General features: G+C 41.3%; 2 protein-coding genes across 3 annotated transcripts; one reads left to right on the plus strand and one right to left on the minus strand.

Moving 5' to 3' along the window:
• Positions 1–1,625: 1,625 nt before the first annotated feature.
• dnajc4 (DnaJ (Hsp40) homolog, subfamily C, member 4) lies at positions 1,626–13,047 on the minus strand. Of its 2 annotated transcripts, XM_080840714.1 has the most exons (8): positions 12,996–13,047; positions 11,906–12,061; positions 11,521–11,659; positions 9,920–10,010; positions 8,487–8,665; positions 8,098–8,259; positions 6,196–6,282; positions 1,626–2,517 (listed from the first exon to the last, which is right to left on the minus strand). In XM_080840714.1, the coding sequence occupies exons 2-8, from the start codon at positions 11,910–11,912 to the stop codon at positions 2,424–2,426; spliced, it is 759 nt and encodes a 252-aa protein (XP_080696840.1). In that variant the 5' UTR covers positions 11,913–12,061; positions 12,996–13,047; the 3' UTR covers positions 1,626–2,423. The 2 variants fall into 2 exon arrangements, with proteins under 2 accessions (XP_080696840.1, XP_080696841.1); XM_080840715.1 differs by lacking the exon at positions 6,196–6,282.
• A 1,029-nt stretch (positions 13,048–14,076) lies between these two features.
• Positions 14,077–23,198, plus strand: nudt22 (nudix (nucleoside diphosphate linked moiety X)-type motif 22). The gene is made up of 6 exons (XM_080840079.1): positions 14,077–14,223; positions 14,561–15,176; positions 15,532–15,645; positions 15,813–15,910; positions 22,268–22,361; positions 22,666–23,198. Exons 1-6 carry the CDS (start codon positions 14,138–14,140, stop codon positions 22,774–22,776), a joined length of 1,119 nt encoding a protein of 372 aa, XP_080696205.1. The 5' UTR covers positions 14,077–14,137; the 3' UTR covers positions 22,777–23,198.
• The last annotated feature ends 145 nt before the right edge of the window (positions 23,199–23,343 follow it).

Below are 23,343 nucleotides of genomic sequence, written 5' to 3' on the forward strand. Positions count from 1 at the left end.
AACAGAATTTGCAGAAACAGACTGAATTAACAGGTAAGACTTCGCGCATAGATGCTGCTGGCAGTAGCTCCTAAACAATAACCAACCGATGGTTAATTTATAGGCTAAATATGATTCCGTATTCCAGTAAATAGTTTTGATGGCGCAGATATTCCACCTCAGAAGAGAAAGCGCTTATATCATGTGGTCCTCTGTGAATCGTTGACGACAGGCTGGTCCGATCCGCTTCGCGCGGCACATCTCACGACTACTGGAGGTCACTGTTAAATCGTCTATACCCCCGGCTAGGGCTTTGAAGTCAAATAGATGACGTCTCGTTGAAGAAGACACGTTTCTCTCTTTCTCTTGAACGATTTGTGGTCAAACGAAACAGTCGCTGAGGCAGTAGTGTCTAAAATCAAACAGATTAACTAAAGAATGAAAGAGAAAGCGCCGTCTTTATTTGTTATGACCGTTTTCTTCATTCCCTTTGCCCTTCAGAACAGTGAAGGCGCACGCGGCGCAACTCTGATTTTGTGCGTAACCATTGCACTGCCAACTTTTTTTACCCAGACCTGATTCACGCATATGTGAGTGCAGGTGTAACGTTCGCTTTTTACATTCGTGACCCGGTTGTTCGGGTTGATGATTAACCGGGACTTTTCTCGTCGTTTGGTAATTTCTCCAACCCAGCCCGTCGTCACTAAAAGGGCTATTAACCCTGTAGCCTAACACTTTAATGCACGCATTAGGTCTACACAGTTCGAGCTCAGCACCTCTTGTATCCAACAAGAGCAAGAATCTGAAAATGCCTAAAAACCGGCTCCTCTGTTCTTGTTGTAAATGGCCAAAGTTCCAACTTTATAAACCTCTGATGGAGCATTATTTTCACACACCAAAGGTCCCTCAACGTCACAGTTAAATCTGTTTGGGTTATGACTTGCACAAGCCACATGTGGGATGAGGGCTGTTATCTCCTTTAATGTGGTTTTCTGCTCTGCTCTGGGTAACATGGGAAGCACAGCCAAACACCATTCCATAAGGCAAACATTCGGAACTAGTGTGCTTTAGGGAACGGCATAAGAGAAGCGTTTGGGGTAACTAATTATCAGTGTTCAGCTACCCCTCCAGGAAATATGCCTCTGCTTAGGATACATTTGCCTCATGGGCAACACCACGTCCATTTACTTTGATATTAATTTGAAGCCAAATCATTAAGTCCTTGTTTACTTTAAAGCTGGAACCTCCCAAAAGGCTGTCTTACTAGTCTCAGTATCATATGATATGATGCTAGAAGTGCCTGTCGCTGTTGAGTCATTGCACCCCATTTCATATCTCCCTCATCGGGGTGGGGAGCAGCACCTGCATATGGGCCACCCTGTTATCTAAGCACTGGATCCAAACGAGTCCTTGGCCCCAGAGTCACAGGGGAACGTCAACATCCGTACCAGACATTCTGGAAGGTGCCATCTGCTGTTGCACCTCAGTCAAGGGATCCACCATATTAAGGTTTTCCTGGGAGAATGATCACGTGCTTAAGGGCAACTAGGCACTAAGGGAACCTATGACCAGTCTTTAAGAAAACAAAAATGCCCCCCCAAAATAGCATTTGTAAGGTAGGAGTAAGACAAATCCATTTTCAGTTGAGACATGACGATTTTTAATTGTGCAATATGGCACAAAACAGTTTTACATTTAAATATTAAGGCAATCAACATACAAGTGAAATTTCTTTGTTTCTTCACACATGAAGGCATTGTGTTAAAGTTGTTTACCTCGAGCTGCACGGCACTTTGCACAACCCTCTCCTATAAATGAGCCCACCAAGTGAGGCAAGAAATACACAATTGATACAACAAGGACCATTTTAGGCCCTTTTTTGTTCAAATATTGCACTGCATGGAGTAACTACATCGAGTCGTAAATTGATTTTATGTAATGTAAGTCCCTCCACCGGGGGTTCACAGGTAGCAAAGCACCATTCTCTTATTCATCTGCATCATACGTGTGTAGATATTAATGTACAGAACTCCAGTGTATGGTTTTGTCTGAAATGCCACATACAACCACATCTGCCGGTGTAACCAAATAAGAACCAAAGAGTCAAGACCTCGGTAAGTAAATGCCATTGAAGCATGACGTTCTGCAGCTGTTTGCTAATCTGTTCCTTTGTTGAGACATTACATTATCCCACCTGAAGCGGTATATGTGTTTGTGAGAACTTATGCCTACAAAGAACCAACAACATTCACTAAGGTGAACCAAGTCCACTTTTGCCAACTGTCTGTCTCAGAGACAAAAAGGTAACCATGGCTAAAAAAAACAAAAAATCCTATAAAAACCTCAACTGCTAACACTGTCACAAACTAAACCACCTTCCATGCTAAGTGCTCCCTGTGGACCAGAGATGTCATCCCAAGAGTCAGCACCCATTTTCAAGAAATCTACTTGTCATCCTTGTTGTGAAGGTTGTGTTTCTCAAGAAATTCCGCATGCTTCTGTCTCAGGATCAACGTCTGTTTCTTGAATCCATTGACTCTAAAGGACAAAAGGAAACACACACCAGTTTCATTACGAGTTCTATAGGCACCAAACACCTGAAATAGAGCAGGATTAAGAACAGAGTACATCTAGTTCTGAGCAAAATATCCGTGTGGTTTGAACACACATTGTTACACAAAATGTAATTTAACCCCAGCCTCGGATTGCTTCATGCCTGTAAGACCAGTTAAACATTTGTATGCGTACCTATATTCCATATGCTTTGGTCTCACTGGCAATTCACTGAGAGTGTGTGTGTGTGTGTGTGTGTATATATATATATATACAGCCGCGGAAAAAATTAAGAGACCAAAATTATCAGTTTCTCTGGTTTTACTATTTATTGGTATGTGTTAAAGTAAAATGTACATTTTTGTTCTATTCTATAACCTACTGGCAACATTCCTACCAAATTTCAAATAAAAATATTGTCATTTAGATCATTTCTTTGCAGAAAAATGACAATTGGTCAAAATAGCAAAAAAGATGCAGTGCCTTCAGATCTCGAATAATGCAAAGAAAACAAGCTCATATTCATTTTTAAACTACACAATACTAATGCTTTAACTTAGGAAGTGTTCAGAAATCAATATTTGGTGGAATAACCTTGATTTGAAATCACAACTTTCATGTGTCTTGGCATGCTCTCCACCAGCCTGTCACATTGCCGTTGGGTGACTTTATGCTACTCCTGGCGCAAGAATTCAAGCAGCTCGGCTTCTTTTCATGGCTTGTGACCATCCATCTTCCTCTTGATCACATTTCAGAGGTTTTTTATGGGATTCAGGTCTCGAAATTGGGCTGGCCATGACAGGGTCCTGATCTGGTGGTACTCCATCCACACCTTTACTGGCCTGGCTGTGTGGCATGGAGCATTGCCCTGCTGGAAAAAACACTTCTCAGAGTTGGGGAACATTGTCAGAGCAAAAGGAAGCAAGTTTTTCTTCCGGGACAACGTTGTACTTTGCCTGGCTGAGGTTTGTAAAAGACCATAAGGATTGAACCAAACGGACTGGAGGTTCTTCTAAGTTCGTCTTCTCTGATGAGTCCAATTTCACAGTAGGTGCAAGACTCTGTGGCTTGTAGGCCTCTTCAGGTCTCCGTCTAACCATCAGACGACCATGTGTTGGGCAAAGCTGAAAATTGGACTCATCAGAGAAGACGAACTTAGAAGAACCTCCAGTCCGTTTGGTTCAATCCTTATGGTCTTTTACAAACCTCAGCCAGGCAAAGTACAACGTTGTCCCGGAAGAAAAACTTGCTTCCTTTTGCTCTGACAATGTTCCCCAACTCTGAGAAGTGTTTTTTCCAGCAGGGCAATGCTCCATGCCACACAGCCAGGCCAGTAAAGGTGTGGATGGAGTACCACCAGATCAGGACCCTGTCATGGCCAGCCCAATTTCGAGACCTGAATCCCATAAAAAACCTCTGAAATGTGATCAAGAGGAAGATGGATGGTCACAAGCCACGAAAAGAAGCCGAGCTGCTTGAATTCTTGCGCCAGGAGTAGCGTAAAGTCACCAAACTGCAATGTGAAAGACTGGTGGAGAGCATGCCAAGACACATGAAAGTTGTGATTTTAAATCAAGGTTATTCCACCAAATATTGATTTCTGAACTCTTCCTAAGTTAAAGCATTAGTATTGTGTAGTTTAAAAATGAATATGAGCTTGTTTTCTTTGCATTATTCGAGATCTGAAGACAGTGCATCTTTTTTGCTATTTTGACCAATTGTCATTTTTCTGCAAATAAATGATCTAAATGACAATATTTTCATTTGAAATTTGGTAGGAATGTTGCCAGCAGGTTATAGAATAAAACAAAAATGTACATTTTACTTTAACACATACCAATAAATAGTAAAACCAGAGAAACTGATAATTTTTAAGTGGTCTCTTAATTTTTTCCGCCGCTGTATATATATATATATACACATACATATATATATACAGTCATGGACAAAAATATTGGCACCCCTGCACTTCGGTCAGATAATGCACCACTACTCCCAGAAAAGTGTTGCAATTACAAATGCTTTTGTATTCAGATGTTTATTTACTCAGTTTGCATTGGAAAAACACAAACATTCTGAGAAATAATGCCAAATCTGACTTTATTCCACATAAAACTCAAAAAAGGGCCGGACAAAATTATTGGCACCCTTTCAAAATGATAAGAAATAATTGTATTTTAAGCATGGAATGCTCCTTTAATCTTTATTTAAACTCACCTGTGGCAAGCCACAGATGCTGGTAATATATAAATCACATTTGCAACCAGTTCAAATGGAGCAAAGTTGACTAAACCTTTGTGTTGTGTGTCTGTGTATACCGTGCTGAGCATGGGGAAAAGAAAGAAGAGCAAAGAATTGTCTGAGGATTTGAGAACCAAAATTGTAGACAAGCATGGACAATATCAAGGCTATAAGTCCATCTCCAGAGATCTTAATGTTCCTGTGTCCACTGTGCACAGTGTCATCAACAAGTTTACTGCCCATGGCATTGTCACTAACCTCCCTGGATATGGAAGGAAGAGAAAAATTGATGACAGAATGCAACAAAAGATTGTTTGAATGGTGGATAAATAACCTAGAACAACTTCCAAATAAATTCAAGCTACCCTGCAGACAAAGGGTACAACGGTGTCAGCTTGCACTATCCGTCGCTATTTGAATGAAATGGGATGCTATGGTAGGAGACCCAGAGGACCCCACTGCTGACACAGAGACATAAAAAAGCCAGACTGGAGTTTGACAAAACTTTCTAGGGGAAGCCAAAATCATTCTGGGAGAACGTCCTGTGGATAGATGAGACCAAAGTAGAGCTTTTTGGTAAAGCAGTTTACAGGCAACAAAATGAGGCCTTCAAAAAAAAACACGGTCCCTACAGGCTGATATGGTGGAGCTGGACCGATGTTTTGGGGTTGCTTTGCTGCTTCTGGAACCTGATGCCTTGACTGTGTGCATGGCATCAGGAAATCTGAGGACTACCAAATAATTTTTGGGCGCAATGTAGGGCCCAGTGTCAGAAAGCTAGGTCTCCGTCAGAGAACATGGGTCTTCCAGCAGGACAATGACCCATAGCACACTTCAAAAAGTACCCAGAAATGGTTAAGACAAAACACTGGAGAGTTCTGAAGTGTCCGAGATGAGTCCAGATCTTAATCCCATAGCACAACTGGGGCATGATCTCAAATCAGTAGTTGGGAGAAGGCACCCTTCAAATGTGAGAGACCTGAAGCAGTTGGCAAAAGAAGAGTGGTCCAAAATTCCAGTAGAGAGGTGTAGGACACCTCATTAATGGTTACAGGAAGCTATTGATTTCAGATATTTGTATTTCTTTATTTTTAAGGGTGTTCTACCCATTATAAAGTTGAGGGTGCCAATAATTTTATCCGGCCTTTTTTTGAGTTTTATGTGGAATAAAGTCAGATTTGGAATTATTTCTCAGATTTTTTGTGTTTTTCCAATGCAAACTAAGTAAATAAACATGTGAATACAAAAGCATTTGTAATTGCAACACTTTTAGTAGTGGTGCATTATCTGACAGAAGTGCAGGGGTGCCAATATTTTTGTCCATGACTGTACATACACACACATCCACACCTATATATATATTTTTATTTTTATATGTATATATACACCCCAGATTAAAATCACTGAGCGGTCTTTCCATACCTGGCTCTTTCTTTGGATTCATTGTAAATCTCATTAATAGCTCGGTCCTTGTTGTCCATGAAGTTAGTGTGGACCTCCTCCAGTTTTCTGAGTAACCAGAAAACAAAAAACAGATATATTTTAAGATGGGAATGTATGTATACAAATAGAAAATAGTCAGTTACGTGGACACAAACACAAACGTATTGCCACTCAAACATTATGTAGCTTTTTTGCCTTGCTATCCTTGCCCGCCCAACTATTGCTCACAGCTCAGTTGTCGCTTCGATTATAGTCTGGAAACACTGTTCACAAGATGGATCGCTGGGCCTTTCTGAGTGGCCTCCAATCATCGAAGGGTGGTGGTGGCTAAATGCAATGGCGTTGAAGTGTTTGTTTGAGAGTGGTTACAACAATGGTGGCAGTGCTAGAGCTAGACGAAGCGATGCATTATCATTATTATTTGTTTTGTAAGTTGTAACATTAGCCAGCTGCCTGACCGGCTAGCCATTACAACAGGCTATAAGTAACTTTAAGTGGTCATCTACCAGGTGGCTAAATAAAAAAAACATCTAGCTAATTAAATGTAAACTTCGAGATTTTTAAAACTTGGCCCCATTTCCCCATCTTTTTTGGTCCACATTTTTGCAAGGGACAAAAACAATAAAAATAAAAATAAAAACCCATAAAGATAGGTTCAGCAGTGAATTAGAACGCTGTACTCGGCAACCACAAAACTGCTATAGTTAGAGTCAGAGTAAACTACTTGTTTTTGCCCTTGACAGGCTAATAAGTTTATTACTAGTGTCTTACACCTGGAAAAGATCTCTACAAAGATAGACCTGTGTCTGTTTACCTAAATAGTTGTAAAAGAAACTTCACATATTAGGATGCAACCACTGGAAACAATCCTGAGTAAAGTGTGGCCAGACCCTATTTTTCCGCAAAGTGAATTTGGTTCTGATCATACCAGGCTTATGACTTACACGAGCAGCAACAACAAACAACATTCAAACAGGAAGCACATGATGACACACCATCCTGTGTCGCAACTCCGAATCAAAGCTAAACCCCCATCCTGACCGCGATGTACAAAACATCCAAATCAAACCAAATTAAGCCTAAATTATCATGGCATTTTCCCACATCTAACGCTCTGCATCCACCACTACTCAAGACAAAAGCAGGCGAGCAAAACTGTCTGTTTCATCACACACCAAGGGTGACTGCTCTGTGGCTCCTGTTATATGACCCCAGTAGTGTCACGTTGGCGTGCAAAAACACAGATTATCAGAGAGAAAACAGAGCGTGTGTCGGGGGACAGCCATGAGTACACATTAATGAGATTTATCTGGGCACGGTGGTGGCGGTTGGGGAGGGAGGGGGGCAATGGGGGCAGTGGGGGATGGGAGGGGGCAGTGAAACAACACCAGGCACTCATTAGAATTAAACCTGTGTACATGTATGGGAATAAATTCAAATTCAGTTCAGTTTATATGCACAGTGGATAAAACTAATATTGACTTGAATGGGTTGCAGCTTTAGATTAGATGTTATCTGCCACACAAACAACACAATGTCAAGAAAATGTCACCTTTATACCTGACTGGAAAACAGGTGGATATTCAGACTCAGTGAAGGTTTTGCCATTATTTTCAAAAGAGAGTTTAACACATTTCATTGTTAAAAAACAACAGTGGGGGGCACTGTGGCGCAAGCAGTAGCCCCGACCACATTTGGGCTTGACGCTCATGGAGGACACAGGTTTGAATCCGGCCTGATGTAATTTCTCCTGTCCACTCCCCACCTCTTCTCCCTCTCATTTCCTGTCCCACTCTTAACTGCACTATCAATTAAAAGGCATAAAAGCCCAAAATCTTAAAAAAAAAAAACCCAACAACAATAAAACCTCATCCTCCTCACCTGAATACGACAAAGTGGGCTCCCATACTAAGGGCCATTAGCAGGACACAGTAGCTCATGAGTCGCATGTTCCTCTTCCTCTTCTGCTCCGGCTGCTCAGAGTCCGTGTTCTGGCCATAGCTGAACTGCTCCCAGTAACGAACGCGCTCAGCCTGCTCGGCACTAAATGATACAGTGAACAGAGAAGTGATCAATATGGAGGGGGGTGGGGGGTGGGATGTGTGTGAATGAAACAGTCTGAACAGAAACCATAGGGGGAACTGCTGCCAAATGCTGGTCAGATAGATAGATGGATAGATGGGTACTTTGTTTATCCCGAGGGGAATTAAGGTCATCCATTAGCTTATACATATACTTGACTTACTTGATACTACAGGTTGTTTTCTTACCTGGGACGGTAGACATGAGTGGATGCTGGTCTGAAGGGTTGGCTGCCGGGGTAGGGGTGTCGGAGCCGGAGGTCGTAGTCCTTTCTGCTCGCCTCCCGGCTCAGCACCCTGTAGGCCTCGTTCAGCTCCACAAACTGGCTGTGAAGGCTGGGGTTGGAGGGGTCTCTGTCTGGATGCAGCTGCAGAGGGGCAACAAAGATATGCTTTAGCCAACCGGCCAACTTAGTCCATGGGTCAGTGGGAGAAGAAAAAGTGAATAATACATACTGTTATAAGAACATAATTTCTGTATAAACCATTGATAAAGTTTTAGCCCTCGTTTTGCCTAATTCATCTCCTCTTACAATATGTCCTTGACAAATGTAGTTTTAAACAAATCTGTGGCCGCTACCTACATCATAATTGTTTTTTTTTATGAAAAGGACCTCTCCGAAAACCACTTTTTTGTTCTTACAAAAGTTTCAAGTACCTTTTAGTTTTGCAGTATACACTTATTTGTCATTTTCTCTAATAAACGTAGCATTCCATGGCTCTTAATGGAAAATGCAAACCTACATCGAAAACGAATGAAGGCACAGCATCAGATATACAACTGAAGTCTTAAACACTTTAGTGATTCCATATAATGCAATGACATGATGCAATGGTGGTAAAATTGGACAGAGAGCTCTTCATACATGAAGTTCATACGGGATCTGGTTCTGGGTAACCTGTTCATGGAATGGATTTGCTTATGACATACTTCCATGTCTATAATCAAACAGAATCTCTCCGGTGTCAGCTTTCCTCCTGCTCCTACCATCGTGCGGTCCCTGTGGGATTTATCACAGAGCTCTAATCTGTGTTTCTCATGGGACAAAAGACCCCTATCTCTTCCCCTGTTCCCACATCCCAGTTAGAGGCAAGCACACACAGGACACATACAAACACGGCACAAAGAAATAAACTCATGTGTTGTCCATGAACACAAACATGAAGCACAGATACAGACAATGACAAAACTTGCTGTGAAAATACACACTCACACTGCAAACAAACACTGGCATACATATGATTCATAAGTAGAACCATACAGTTGCGTGATTTCAGTGAGGCAGCCATTTTGTGGTGCGATACTGCCCCCCTGAGGGGAAAATGAGTATCATAATGTGTATGCTGATTAAATGATGTGGCCCAAAAATCTCAAAATTAAACCTGTCAAATTAAAGACTGTTCTGGTTCAGGCCAGGATACCTGTGGTTTGTCTCTGAGATAAATAACTTCTTATGATTCAGAGACACTCCTGCTGCAGTCATTAAACTACACCAGCTCTCATTGTTCCCTACAGAATTATTCCAAATTAAGAATGTGAGTGCCAATATATGCATGTGATTAGTGAGGAATAATTAAGACAGGGAGAGTTGGGGGGGGGGGGGGGTTGTAGAAGACTCAACCTTTTTGGACATGTCAAAAAATGCCGTCTTGATTTGATCCGATGAAGCATCAGGTTTTAATCCCAGTAGATCATAGTAATTTGCTGTAGATCTGTGGAACATGTAGGTGAAGATCAAAACATTTAAAAAAATAACATAGCAGAAGTATGACTTCTACAGACATCAACTTGGAAAGAAAGAACATAGCAGAAAAGTAGGCTTTGCTGTAATATTGTGATAACGCTTAACATGCATGCCAAGTTTACCCCCTATTGTAGATAAGAATTCCTCTCAGAATTATTTTAATTCACTTATGTCTTTGTGTGTGGGGGGGGGGGGGGGGGGGGGGGGGACGACACCGCGATTGACCTGAGAGCCCACTGATTTAACATTCCAGGTAAGTGGATTTCAGGTATGAAAGTAATGAAAGTGAATAGTAGATATTAGCATAATATTTAATATTACCCCACAAATATCTTAAGTTCACCTGGCTAGATTTTTAACTGGGAGATACAAGAGGGATATTTATGTACATACAGCCGCGGAAAAAATTAAGAGACCACTTCAAAATTATCAGTTTCTCTGGTTTTACTATTTATTGGTATGTGTTAAAGTATTTCTTCCGGGACAACGTTGTACTTTGCCTGGCTGAGGTTTGTAAAAGACCATAAGGATTGAACCAAAGCGGACTGGAGGGTCTCCTAGTTCGTCTTCTCTGATGAGTCCAATTTTCAGCTTTGCCCAACACATGGTCGTCTGATGGTTAGACGGAGACCTGGAGAGGCCTACAAGCCACAGAGTCTTGCACCTACTGTGAAATTGGACTCATCAGAGAAGACGAACTAGGAGACCCTCCAGTCGGCTTTGGTTCAATCCTTATGGTCTTTTACAAACCTCAGCCAGGCAAAGTACAACGTTGTCCCGGAAGAAAAACTTGCTTCCTTTTGCTCTGACAATGTTCCCCAACTCTGAGAAGTGTTTTTTCCAGCAGGGCAATGCTCCATGCCACACAGCCAGGCCAGTAAAGGTGTGGATGGAGTATCACCAGATCAGGACCCTGTCATGGCCAGCCCAATTTCGAGACCTGAATCCCATAAAAAAAACTCTGAAATGTGATCAAGAGGAAGATGGATGGTCACAAGCCATGAAAAGAAGCCGAGCTGCTTGAATTCTTGCGCCAGGAGTAGCATAAAGTCACCCAACGGCAATGTGAAAGACTGGTGGAGAGCATGCCAAGACACATGAAAGTTGTGATTTTAAATCAAGGTTATTCCACCAAATATTGATTTCTGAACTCTTCCTAAGTTAAAGCATTAGTATTGTGTAGTTTAAAAATGAATATGAGCTTGTTTTCTTTGCATTATTCGAGATCTGAAGACACTGCATCTTTTTTGCTATTTTGACCAATTTTTCTGCAAAGAAATGATCTAAATGACAATATTTGTATTTGAAATTTGGTAGGAATGTTGCCAGTAGGTTATAGAATAAAACTAAAATGTACATTTTACTTTAACACATACCAATAAATAGTAAAACCAGAGAAACTGATAATTTTGAAGTGGTCTCTTATTTTTTTCCGCGGCTGTATATTTTATATATTAAAATAAAACACATCCCCTTACCTATGTATTGCTGAATGTGAGAACAGAACCTTTGCGCTTTTGTAGTACCAAATGCAGTTATGGCACAGACGCAGTTGTGCTTCCAGCTGCATTGTGTCGTTAAGTGTGTACACAAAAGGGTAAAATTCGAAAAAACTATCTGCAGGGGAAAATGAAGAAAGGTAATGTCACAAATAACACGTTAACATTCTTGTTATTATTCTACATAATACTACATGGAGGTATATTGTCATGAAAAAAAATCTCTTTCAACAGAATACGATTTAGTTAAGGTTCCCCACCGAAATGAATCTAGAACAGCTCGATTTAAACACAATGCTTATGACCTCAACCCTGTGTTGACAGCGTGAACAGAGAAAGGTTTTCGCCGTTACGTTGAACGTACCATTCATTCAATTGGAGCCCATCGAGGCATGCACGATCAGCACCTCCTGCACTCGTGTGTTCTAGGCCCACGCGTGATGGAACTTCAACAGCATAATAGAGAATATCCTTTTCATCTCACTTTCTTACGTATACGTTTAAGTGAGATTATGAGGTGCTGTAAACAGTAAAGTAGTTGAAATGAATGTAAGGACAAAGTAATTGATTCTTTGAGAAGACGTGGTTAACAAACTCTGATTAGACAAGACAATAGGCTAAATAAACATCGGCAGCCGTCAGGGCGTAGGAAAAATGATCATCGTAGCGGCTAAAAATAGAAGGTAAAACCTGAATCGTTCATACGAGATTCGTCATTTAGCAGACGCTTTTGTCCAAAGCGACGTACAAGGAAGAGAACAGTCAAGCTACGAGCAATAGAGACGTAACAATACATACTTTTATACATAAGAAATAGAGGGGGAAAAAGTTAAGTAATAGTAGAAGTGCAAGTTAGGAAGGAAGGTGCTCTCTGGAGAGTTGGGTCTTCAAAAGCTTTTTAAAGGTAGAGACGGCGGGCCCTGCCCTGGTTGTGCTAGGCAGCTCGTTCCACCTACGAGATCAGCAACATCTAACGCTAACCAACTAATTGGGTGTCAAATAAACTCTTTGCCTTTGATTGGTGACCACACGAAATATTATAAATGCTATTTGTAGCAATATAACAGTACACCTACTCTGCAGTCCCTAAATAATTCTCAGCACAACACAGGTTTCATAACCTCTATATCGACGTCCACTGTTGCATAACTGAAGTCACATTCGGAGAGCAAGCTGAACACTTTGTCCCAGTACGCTTAGTCTTTCATAATGTTGCACATACTCTAACATAGCCCGCAACATAGTTCGCATTACACATGCCCTTCAATTTATATTGTTTGTTAAGTTTGTAAACATTTTGTGAACATTGAGTAACAATGCACAGTCACAATATTCAGCTGTTGTCAACCCCTTCATCAAACCGTGCAATTTACACACCAAAATGAATACGGCAACAGTTTCAACAATAAAAAGTGCTATTTTGATAATTCTGTTAATATTTCTTTGAACTGTACCTGATACCTGCAGACCTCGGCCTGGCAGCACTACTCCCGTCGCATGTTTTTCGTGTAGTGGTGGGCGTGGTTCAAACATACTTACGACGTCATTCTGAAAAGGTTCGGTTTCTCTTTGGTTCCTGATTGTAGTCCTTAGGGCTGTAGATGTCATTTACTTCATAGACATAGATTCTATATGTCTATGATTTACTTTACTATTATCCTACTTTAGATTGTTTTGCCCAGAGTCAGTGTTTTGCGATTCGTATTTCCCTATCTTGTAATGAATAACATTACAACATTTGCATTCTTGAAAACACTAAGCGTAGTAGGGAGTAAAAAGTTAACTTACCTAGAGGGCAACTGAGTATTTCATAGCATAAGCAGGCTAGCAAGTAGTTAGCTTTGTAGCTAGCTAGCTAGATTAGTTTCAACGTGTATTGGTACACGCAAAACTCTTGAGGTAAGGCCTGACTAAAATGTCTTAGAATGCATTTGCCAGTTAACAAAAATGAAGATTGAAGACGGGACAGTTGCCTAGTGGGTGACGAAACCAAACTGCATAACCAGCACCTGTAACGTTAAGATAGTCATGTAACGTTTCATTGTCATAGTAATGCTGGCGAACTACCAACGAAGGAAGCTTATTATTTTATTTCATAAAACCTGGATGTCCATTTCCCAAAGAAATGTGGTCACAATCATGTAGCAACAGCATGTAAACAATACGGCTAACTGATGAACAATCTCAGTCAACGTTATTGCTGCCGGTATTTGCTTTTGAGTTTATTTGTGTGGGCATTTTGTTTGTTTAGTCTAATGTTAGCCCCAGGATCTGTGCGCAATTCATCCGTCATTCACGGGCAGTTAAAACGACTAAACTCAACTATACATTCCATGACAAGAAACATTAACGTTAGTTACTTCCGGATTACCCTTATCCTTGCCTTGTCACGTGTTATTCATAGTGCCTTGCAGAGGTATTGATTGAAAAAAAGTAATTAAACACAGCAACAACCGCGACTTGGCATCATTGGTCACATGTGTGAGTTTAAACTAAGCCATATCAGAATATTTCTTGGTAGTCCGGCTCTAGCTATATCTTTAAATTATCTGGTTTGAGTAAGAGAAGAAGGAAAAGTCTTCCGTATTTAAAGGACATGGACCCAGACGTGTCTGTTTTGCTTCACTGTGCTCCCTGGCGGGGTTTGCGAGAACGGCAAATTCAAGTGGAACTTTCCCCAAGGTAAAGTGACATTTTAACACATCTCACGAAGCAAGTTAAATGTCTGTACTTGTTACATAGAAAACCTCTCTGTACACACATCCCAATTCACACTCACGATTTTTAGCATTCTGCTATATATATATAAGATGAAATTCGTTTACTTTACTGTCACATTGACCTAACCCTGGTTTGGTCAGTGTCTGATACAGATTTTCTGTAGTTTATAACTTGTATTGGATTTCATAAAGGCATAGTATGCCTGAGGTATTCTGTATATTCACTTACTGGTATGACAGACCTTGAAATTGACCTAAAGGCAACCAAAGACTTCTCTTTACAAACCACTCCCATTCAGGTTTAACCGGCATATTTTAGCAGATACAGAGAAGCATATAGAGTCACTGTGGAAGGAAAGGACCAAAAGAGAAACATGGCTTTTTAATGGGGCCAAATTCAGACTGCACTCAGCCAAGTGGACCACACCTCACATCCCTACAACCACACCCTATAACGGTAGGGGTGCACAAGAAGTAGACAAGGTTCCACTGGAAACATCCAGACAACAGTGCTGCTGCCTAGATGAGGAAGGGTGGGATCATACACAAACGCACACCCGTTGTGGTGGACAACCAGCTGTCCCAGCACCTGAGACTTGCAGTGGGGATCGCCCAACTGTGTCCCACTCTCTGAAGGACACGGGACACCAAAGAGAGCCAGTTCAGCTGAGTCTCCAGTTAGGGCTGACCTGTTACAAAGACTTCCTGGGAACTAACTGGTCCAAGAGGGTGGGTGAGCTCCAGAAGCGTGGAGGAGTTGAGCTGGGAGATCCACAAGCCTTGCTAGCCCAGCCCTTAGGAGTGGGGGCTGTCATGACAACAGCTGATGGACAGGTGGTCCTTCTAAGGAGAAGTCAGAAGGTTGCTGAAGCTGCAGGGCTTTTGGATATACCAGGGGGTCATCCTGAACCAAAGGCAAGTGCTGGTGATTGCTTAGTGTTCCAATTATTTATTTTAATTATATAATTTTGTATTATTATTTCTTTCTTTTATTTCCATATCTCTCTGTCATGCCATGCCAAGGTACAACGGATGAAAACTAGCCAACCAAGCTAATTCCGGTGCATTTACATTTTCTGGGAAATGTTTATCAATGTACACTGTCCCTTTTCAAATAAACGCATAAATAAAAAAGTTAAATTATGAGTTAGGTCCATTATATTTCCAATACTGGCATATGTTGTCTGTAAGGGACAGAAGGAAAGCTTGACTCTGCTTAGAAGCTTTTTCTGACCTGATGTATCTGTGCTACTTTGGCCTTAACTCACAGGCTGTCTGCAAGGCCATCAGTGAAGAGAGCATCACCGTAGAGCTGCTCCAGGGCAGAGAGGAAGCCGTCCTCATGGAGATCTTCTTCTCCGTGTTAGCAGAGATACGTGATGAGGTGAGCAGGAGTTATGCTTACACACTCCCAAACTCTCCCATTGTTAACCTACCCCAATTGTTGTGCCTAGAATTCCAATTTCTTGAAACTGTCTGCTATTTAAAAAAAAAGACTTGTTTAAATGATTTCAAAGTAATAGAATAACCTCACCCCCTTTCTGAACGTAGGTGAATGTTCCCCTTAGCTCCCTCGGTGAGCCGATCCTGCTGGGAATCGCCCTCAACCACACCAGTGCTGGCAGGCCCAGTGCTGAGTTTTATGTCAGGTACCAACACTGCAACAGGATGCAGCTCAGCAAACTCCATCTGCGCATCTGCACATCATGATTGCCACTCTCTGCATTGCATCTGCACATCATGATTGCCACTCTCTGCATTGCATCTGCACATCATGATTGCCACTCGCTGCATTGCATCTGCACATCATGATTGCCACTCGCTGCATTTTTAAGCAATATAGTACAAGTGCAGTGGGGTAGGAAAGGGGTATTCCCACAGGTGGTGTTTGGCCGTAGCTACAACACCTGTGGGAATATCCCTTACCTACCCCACTCCAGTAGTACATTGCTTTTATAAAACAATTTTATAGTCAACCACAACATTTAAAACACAAAGTTATTGATTAATTTTTTTTTTATTTCGCCATTGTTTCTCCGCAACAAAAAAATTGTTCCATTGTCAACGTCTTTTGGAATTATAAGAACTTTGAATGAATGGTTATTGCTTTATTGTATCAACGCTCTATAGAATCTTTCATCTCGGAGTGATTTATTATTAGCTGTGAAAAGTCCGAGTTGGGATGTCTTGGGATATTCCAACTCATGAAACGTCTCTCTTCCAATCAGAAACAGCTAAATAACTCGATAAAATCCAATTGTTTTATATTTCTCAATATCACACATTAAATCAATACTGCATGTCCCTCATGATGATGCAAATACATTCACTCTTTGTAAATTCACTTAGATGTGGCTACTACATAAGTCCTCCTGTAAGTGTGTGATGATGCATTTGCAGCAAAGTAATTAGCAGGTGGGGATGGCTGTCACTTTGTAAGCTTAATACAGCGAGGCTATGTTGACAGTATAATGATAGAGCACAGAGGAGCCCCAGACTTTTCTTCTCTGTGCATCATTTTCTGTGGTCAGCATCAGGATGCAATGAAAGCTAGCTGGCTGAGTGCTCATAATCTACTGTTTGCGCATGAATCTCCATATTTAAATGAATTTGCACTTGAATACACACACACATACATACAGTGGGGAAAATAATAATATTTGAACCCCTTGAGATTTCACAAGTTTGGCCACTTGCAAAGAAATGTATGATCTATAATTGTAATGGTAGGTGGATATTAACAGTGAGAAACAGAATATCAACAAAACAAATCCAGAAAAATGCATTTTATAACATTTATGACTTTATTTGCATTTGATGCAAAAAAAAAGTATTTGAACCCCCAAAACTGACTGACAAAAATGACTTAGTACTTGGTGGAATAACCCTTATTGGCAAGCACAGACGTCAGACGTTTCTTGTAGTTGGTCACCAGGTTTACAAACATCTCAGGAGGGATTTTGGTCCACTCCTCTTTCCAGATCCTCTCCAGGGGCCGTATTCACAAAGCCTTTTATCTTACCACTAGGAGTGCTCCTAACTCGCGCTAAAACCTTTTACGTAGGAGTAATTTCTTAAAAGTGATTCACAACGGCTCTGAGACCTACTCATACTAAGGATAATACCAACTCCTAAGCTTAAGATAAAAACTCCGTTGCTATGGATGACGTCGCTTCTCATGCACGAGTTTAGAAGGGGTGAGGACGGTGATTGGTTGTTGACAGGCTCTCTCATTAAAAACTCAGTCCTAACATCCCCCTAACGATCCCACTAAATAAACAGAAAATAAGAGAATAACCTAGGCTTCAAATGAAGTCATATTAAATAGTTATGGACAGTGCACTTAGCAGAATGCACACGCATGATGACAAGTTTGTGCATCCAACGAGAATGACGCTTTGCACGTTAAGAGAAAGAGAAATTGCCGAAAAAAACACGGAAATTGCATGAAATCAAAGAAGTAATAATTAAAGCACCCTGCAAACTATGCGTGAGGCATGGGAGGACATATGTGTTAACATAAATGCTTCATTCCCTGCCGTGTGTCGCTCTGTCGATGACTGCGAGAAGCGGTGGTATGCGCTCCAGTCACAATGTAGGATGGCGATTGCGGAGTGGACTTTAAAAGAGCCGTCGCGGCTACAGGTATTGTGTCACCAAAATAGGCCTCATGCGTATACTTGCATATTGTAGTTCAACTGTGCTCCCGGTTGTGGATTGAGGAAGGGTGTCAAAAGCCATGTCTTGCATGGATGGCCACTGTCACGTCACCCAAGTGGCATCCAGCAGGTACATGGTGCCGCTCAAAAAGCTGGCGCAGACCGCGCTCTCCATTAAAATGCGCGAATCGTGAGTAGATCCAGGCCACTTCGCAACAATATCCATGATTGTGAAATTTGGATCAAACACTATCTGTGTATTAATTGAATGTACCTTTTTGCGGTTTACAAAGACGTCCTCATCTCTGGATGGAGCAATTATTTTAATGTGTGTTCCATCGATGGCACCCACGCAAGGCCGGATTAACCATTAGGGCAAGTGGGCACTTGCCCAGGGCCCATGACATCAAAGGGGCACTTGACAACGTTGTTGACAAATATAACGTTATGAACGCAGTCCTGGCAGCGCATGGTGATGTCTGTTGTGCCTCCGTTGGTATAGCATAAAACGTGAGTTGTATTAAAACATAGCGTGTGTAATGTGTAGCTATTTCATTCCGTTTGTTAACCTTTTCTGCTGTCGGAGGCTGTCTCGTAGTTGGAGATTGCAGGGGAGTAAAATGCTCCACGGCCGAAGTAGATTAGCCTACATGTTTTTAACTTCGGGTTAATTCCCTTCCCGTTACGTCTGCTGCTGGTTAGTAAATACAGACAGCAGGATAGTTTAGCAAACGGAATGAAATAGCTACACATTACACACGCTATGCTTTATTAAAACTCACGTTACTCACATACTGGTTAACACTGTTACAGCACATAAATCTTTGTCGCTGCATCCAAACTATGCGTCACCATTCTCCCTCCCTGTACGTGCTCTTCTTAAAGGAGCCGCACCATTTTACTAAACGTTCTTGCAATGTCAATCATTTCATTTAAATATACTTATTGGCCTTATTGTGCACGCTTGTGCGTTTAACAGTGCTTGTTTGTGCGAGAGAGCATTTAACTGTTGATGCCTCAGTTTAATAAAGCCAGGCTATTCATAAAAAAAAACGTACGTCAATGTGGAATTAGTACTATGAACAGTTGAGATTGATTCCTTCTGGCTCGGTTCGGATTCGAAAAAAAAGGGGGGCCTTGAGCCTTGTTGCCCAGGGCACAGAAAATTGTTAATCCGGCCCTGCACCCACGACACCGGGCATTCCTGCAAACGCCATGAAATTGACCTTGATCCTTTGAAGTAGCCGATTGTCCAAAAGGAACCGGATAAACTGTTGTACAATGTGTGGTCTACAGAGTGCGGTGATTGCGATTTTCTGAAGTCGTCTGCGTTGCAAAGTTACATTTTCCCCGTAGCCAAAAATCTTAATGTTATCAAACATTTAACTTCCGGACTGATTGGGTTGTTTCGGATAGTTGGAGACGTGATTGCATCCCGCACTAATTCTAGTAAAATGTTGATGCCTTCACGGTTTAAACGATATCTTCTCAACAATTCAGAGTCGTTCATTGTCTCCAACACGTTACGTCTGGCTTCAGCCATTTTAAGACTTTTTGTGAATAGGTCTTAGTGACTTAGGAGTCCTCATGAGGAGTTTTAAGCTGTCTTAGACTTAGGTGCTACTTTTAGGGATAAAATATTTTGTGAATTGCTCTTAGTAAAAAAAAATAGGAGTCCTAAATTTAAGACTGACACGCCCATTATTTTTAGGAGTTTCTCCTAAATTCGCCACTTATGAGCTACTTTTAGCCCTAAGATTCTTTGTGAATACGGCCCCAAATCTTTAAGGTTGTGCTTTCAATGGGAGGGAATGAGGGAATGAAGTTCAAGCCCAATATTCCACGTTACATGGCCCCATCCATAGTCCCCTTGATGCGGTGGAGTCGTCCTGTACCCTTGGCAGAGAAACAGCCCCAAAGTATAATGTTTCCACCTCCATGCTTGATTGTGGGTATGATGTACTCTTGGGGTCATATTCAGCATTCCCCCCCCTGTCAAACACGGCAAGTCGAGTTGATGCCAAAGAGCTTGATTTTGGTATCATCTGACCACATTCTGTCTCCCAATCCTCCCTAGAATCATTCAAGTGTGCAATGGTAAACTTTAGATGGCCCTGTACATGCTCTTCCTTGAGCAGGGGGACCTTGCGAGTGCTGCAGTACTTCAAAAAATGACGGCGTGGTGTGTTGCCAATGGTTTTCTTGGTGAGTCTGGTCCCACCTGTCTTGAGATCATTCACAAGCTCCCCCTGAGTAGTTCTGGGGTTATTCTGCACCTTTTGAATGATCACTGATTCCGCACGAGGGGATATCTTGCATGGAGCCCCAGACCTAGAGCGGGTGACAGTTGTTTGGTGTTGCTTCCATTTATGAATAATCGCACCAATAGTTATCTGCTTCTCACCAAGCTGCTTGCCGGTGGTTTTGTAGCCCATTCCAGCCTTGTGCAGGTCTACAATCTTATCTCTGACGTCCTTGGACAGCTCTTTGGTCTTGCCCATGGTGGTGAGATTGAAGGTGTGAAGTATGATTCTTTGGACAGGTTTCTTTTATACAGGTCACCAGTTGAGATCAGGTATACCTTGTTAGACCTAATGAGGACTAATCTGTGTGCTTTTTGGGCACATAACTGGCCATTGGGAGCCAGAATTCTTGCTGTTTGCTTGGGGGTTCAAATACTTATTTTTTTGCATCAAATGCAAATAAAGTCATAAATCTTATAAAATGCAGTTTTCTGGATTTTTTTGTTGATATTCTGTTACTCACTGTTAAAATACACCTACCATTAAAATTCTAGATCACACATTTCTTTGCAAGTGGCCAAACTTGCGAAGTCGGCAGGGGTTCAAATACTTATTTTCCCCACTGTATGTCTGGTTATTGTCAAGGTTGATATCACTCATAAGAATTCATAATTATCATCCTAAATGAATAGTTTAAAGCAACAGGTTATGTTAAGTACATAGCCAGTAACAGGTTTGGGTTTTACATTAGTGAGTAGATCACTAGGTAACACTGTACTGAAACAATGTTCCTCTCTCAGCATCTGGGTCAAGGACAGAAGTACAAATATCTCCTCTTTCAGGCATCCATGTCCTTCTGTTATTAACATAACTGCTATTTCTGTCCAGAGATCACTCTGTCCTTAGCCTGACGATGTCATACTCATGATTCTAGTCAGAATATGAGTCTGATACCGGACCTTTGGGCTGTGATTATGGGGGGTGTTTCAACGAACCAGGAAAGAAAATGCCTATTCGCTGAATTGGATACCTAGAACCAATCAGAGCAACGTAGTAGCCTATTACCATCTGATAGATTACACTTTTACCTGATCCCTAGGAAGGACGGCAAAAACATCTTTTCAATGACAAATGCCTTAATCGCGTTTCTCTGTTCCTCTTTCAAAATGAATGCGCTGTCAATGTCTGTTGAGATATGCCTGCTCACGTTAATTAATTAGCATTAAGGCTACAAGCTACAGTTTATTTCGATGGGTTTTTTGTGTACACGTTAGCAATGATATAACAATAATGGTCTAGAGAACTTTAGTTAAGACAAACAATACTCTGTAACATTCGTGTTGCACATGCACAACTAACCGAGTCAATGTAGACATTAAAAAGTCGTGTAGATAGCTTAATTCACATAAAATATTCCCCACTAAGCACCCGAGACGCGGCCATCTTGGTCGGAGTTCGAATCTACCGGTTAATTCAACTGAAGCGTTGGTATCTGTCCATCAACGTATAAAGCCCGCCCTGCCAATTTGATTGGTCCGGTTTGATCCTACCGATGAAACTCTCTCCCAATTAACCCAGAGCCAGACCAAATCTCCCTGACAAAAAAAATTGTGGGCGGGGTTTGGGCTGGTATCCAGGCTACTCTGTCCTTGCAAATTCCATAATTCTGAGAGACTAGCTAACTGAGACCCTGTCTTACTGATGAGAATGATTTTGCCACATTAGCAGTTGTAATATGTTGAATGTTTGCCATGTTAACAGGAATGACACTGACATACTTGTTGGGTTATGACTGGTCTGGAAGAAGTGTTCTGATGTGATTAGAATGTTGTAAAGCGCCTCCCTAGTGATTAGTGACTCACACTGCTCTCCCCCCCCAGCCTTCTCTTCTGATTGGTCACCATTGTTGACTTCTGTCTTAAGTCTTCGGCTCTATGGTATGACAAATGACCATCACCCATGTCTGAGTCATTCAGCTCACTCGGTTCAGTACATTTTAAGAAATATCACTCAAGTGCAGCAATGCGATCTGACACCTATAGACACACTTTCCCCATGCCATCCTGCTGTGACACAACATTTCCCCTTTTTTATGCAAGAATAGGTGCTCTCTGACCGCAGAAGAAGTAAAGATTCTCTACTGGCGTGGGGGTCCAGAGGCTAACGAATCCACAGATGTTGTGTTCCTGAGGGAGACGGTAAGTATTATAGTGCTTCCCATTCACAAGGTACATACAGTTTATACGTCAGTGATGGGCTATACTGGCAGTGAGTGAAATACACCCGAGTCTCATTCAAACACCTGTCAACAAAATCTTCAAATATCTAAAAAAGTGACCAGCTCTCTCTTGCCACGTCAGTCCAGCCCGGTGCTAATGTATTGTAAATGTCTGGACAGGTATGACTAGAATATTGAGCTCATTGTTGTAGCAAATAGCAAGTCATGAAATACACTGCAAAGTCCTCAAGCTTGATCTTTTTTGTTTTGTTTCTTCACTAAAGGAGTGGTTGACTTTGGATGAGAGCGTCCCCTTGTGGTCAGAATTATGCCCATCAGCTAAAGGAGCGATAATTCTTCATCAAGTAGTCATGCCAGTCAAAGGAGACTTGTGAGAATTAAACCTCTACGTATTTAACTAAGATGTCAAAAACCCATATAAATGATCACAATGGGAACATTTAAAAGAATATAAAATTATTTTATTGTGTAAAACATTTTAACTGTTTTTTAAACATCTTTAGCAGTAGCAGAACACAGAAACAATGTTTTCCCTTGAAATACTGCCTATTAGGTAGTGCAAATGTAGGAAATTCAACAATGGCTTTACAACATATACTTACAAAATACCTATGTAAGGTGAACACACAAAAGTTTAGCAGAAAAGGCAATACTGTCTCCATTGGGAGGGGAAAAAACTCTTCCATGTGAATTTTATTTGGCAATTATTCATTTGTTCATTTACGATGAATGTTGCAGGTGCAGGGGGGGTAAAGATGTGGGATCTATTTTGATTATATAAAAAAAATGTCCAGATGTAAAGATGTATTAAATGTTATTTCAGCACCTTTGATCTGATTTGGTCTTTGTGATAAGATTTCTTTTTCAATTTTATTATAAAACAAAGTTATCATAAACATTGAGTGTACATCCTTGAAGGAAAAGATGCAATCATTTAGAGA

This window comes from Sprattus sprattus, assembly GCF_963457725.1.
Source record: "Sprattus sprattus genome assembly, chromosome: 6".
NCBI classification, from domain to species: Eukaryota; Metazoa; Chordata; class Actinopteri; order Clupeiformes; family Clupeidae; genus Sprattus; species Sprattus sprattus.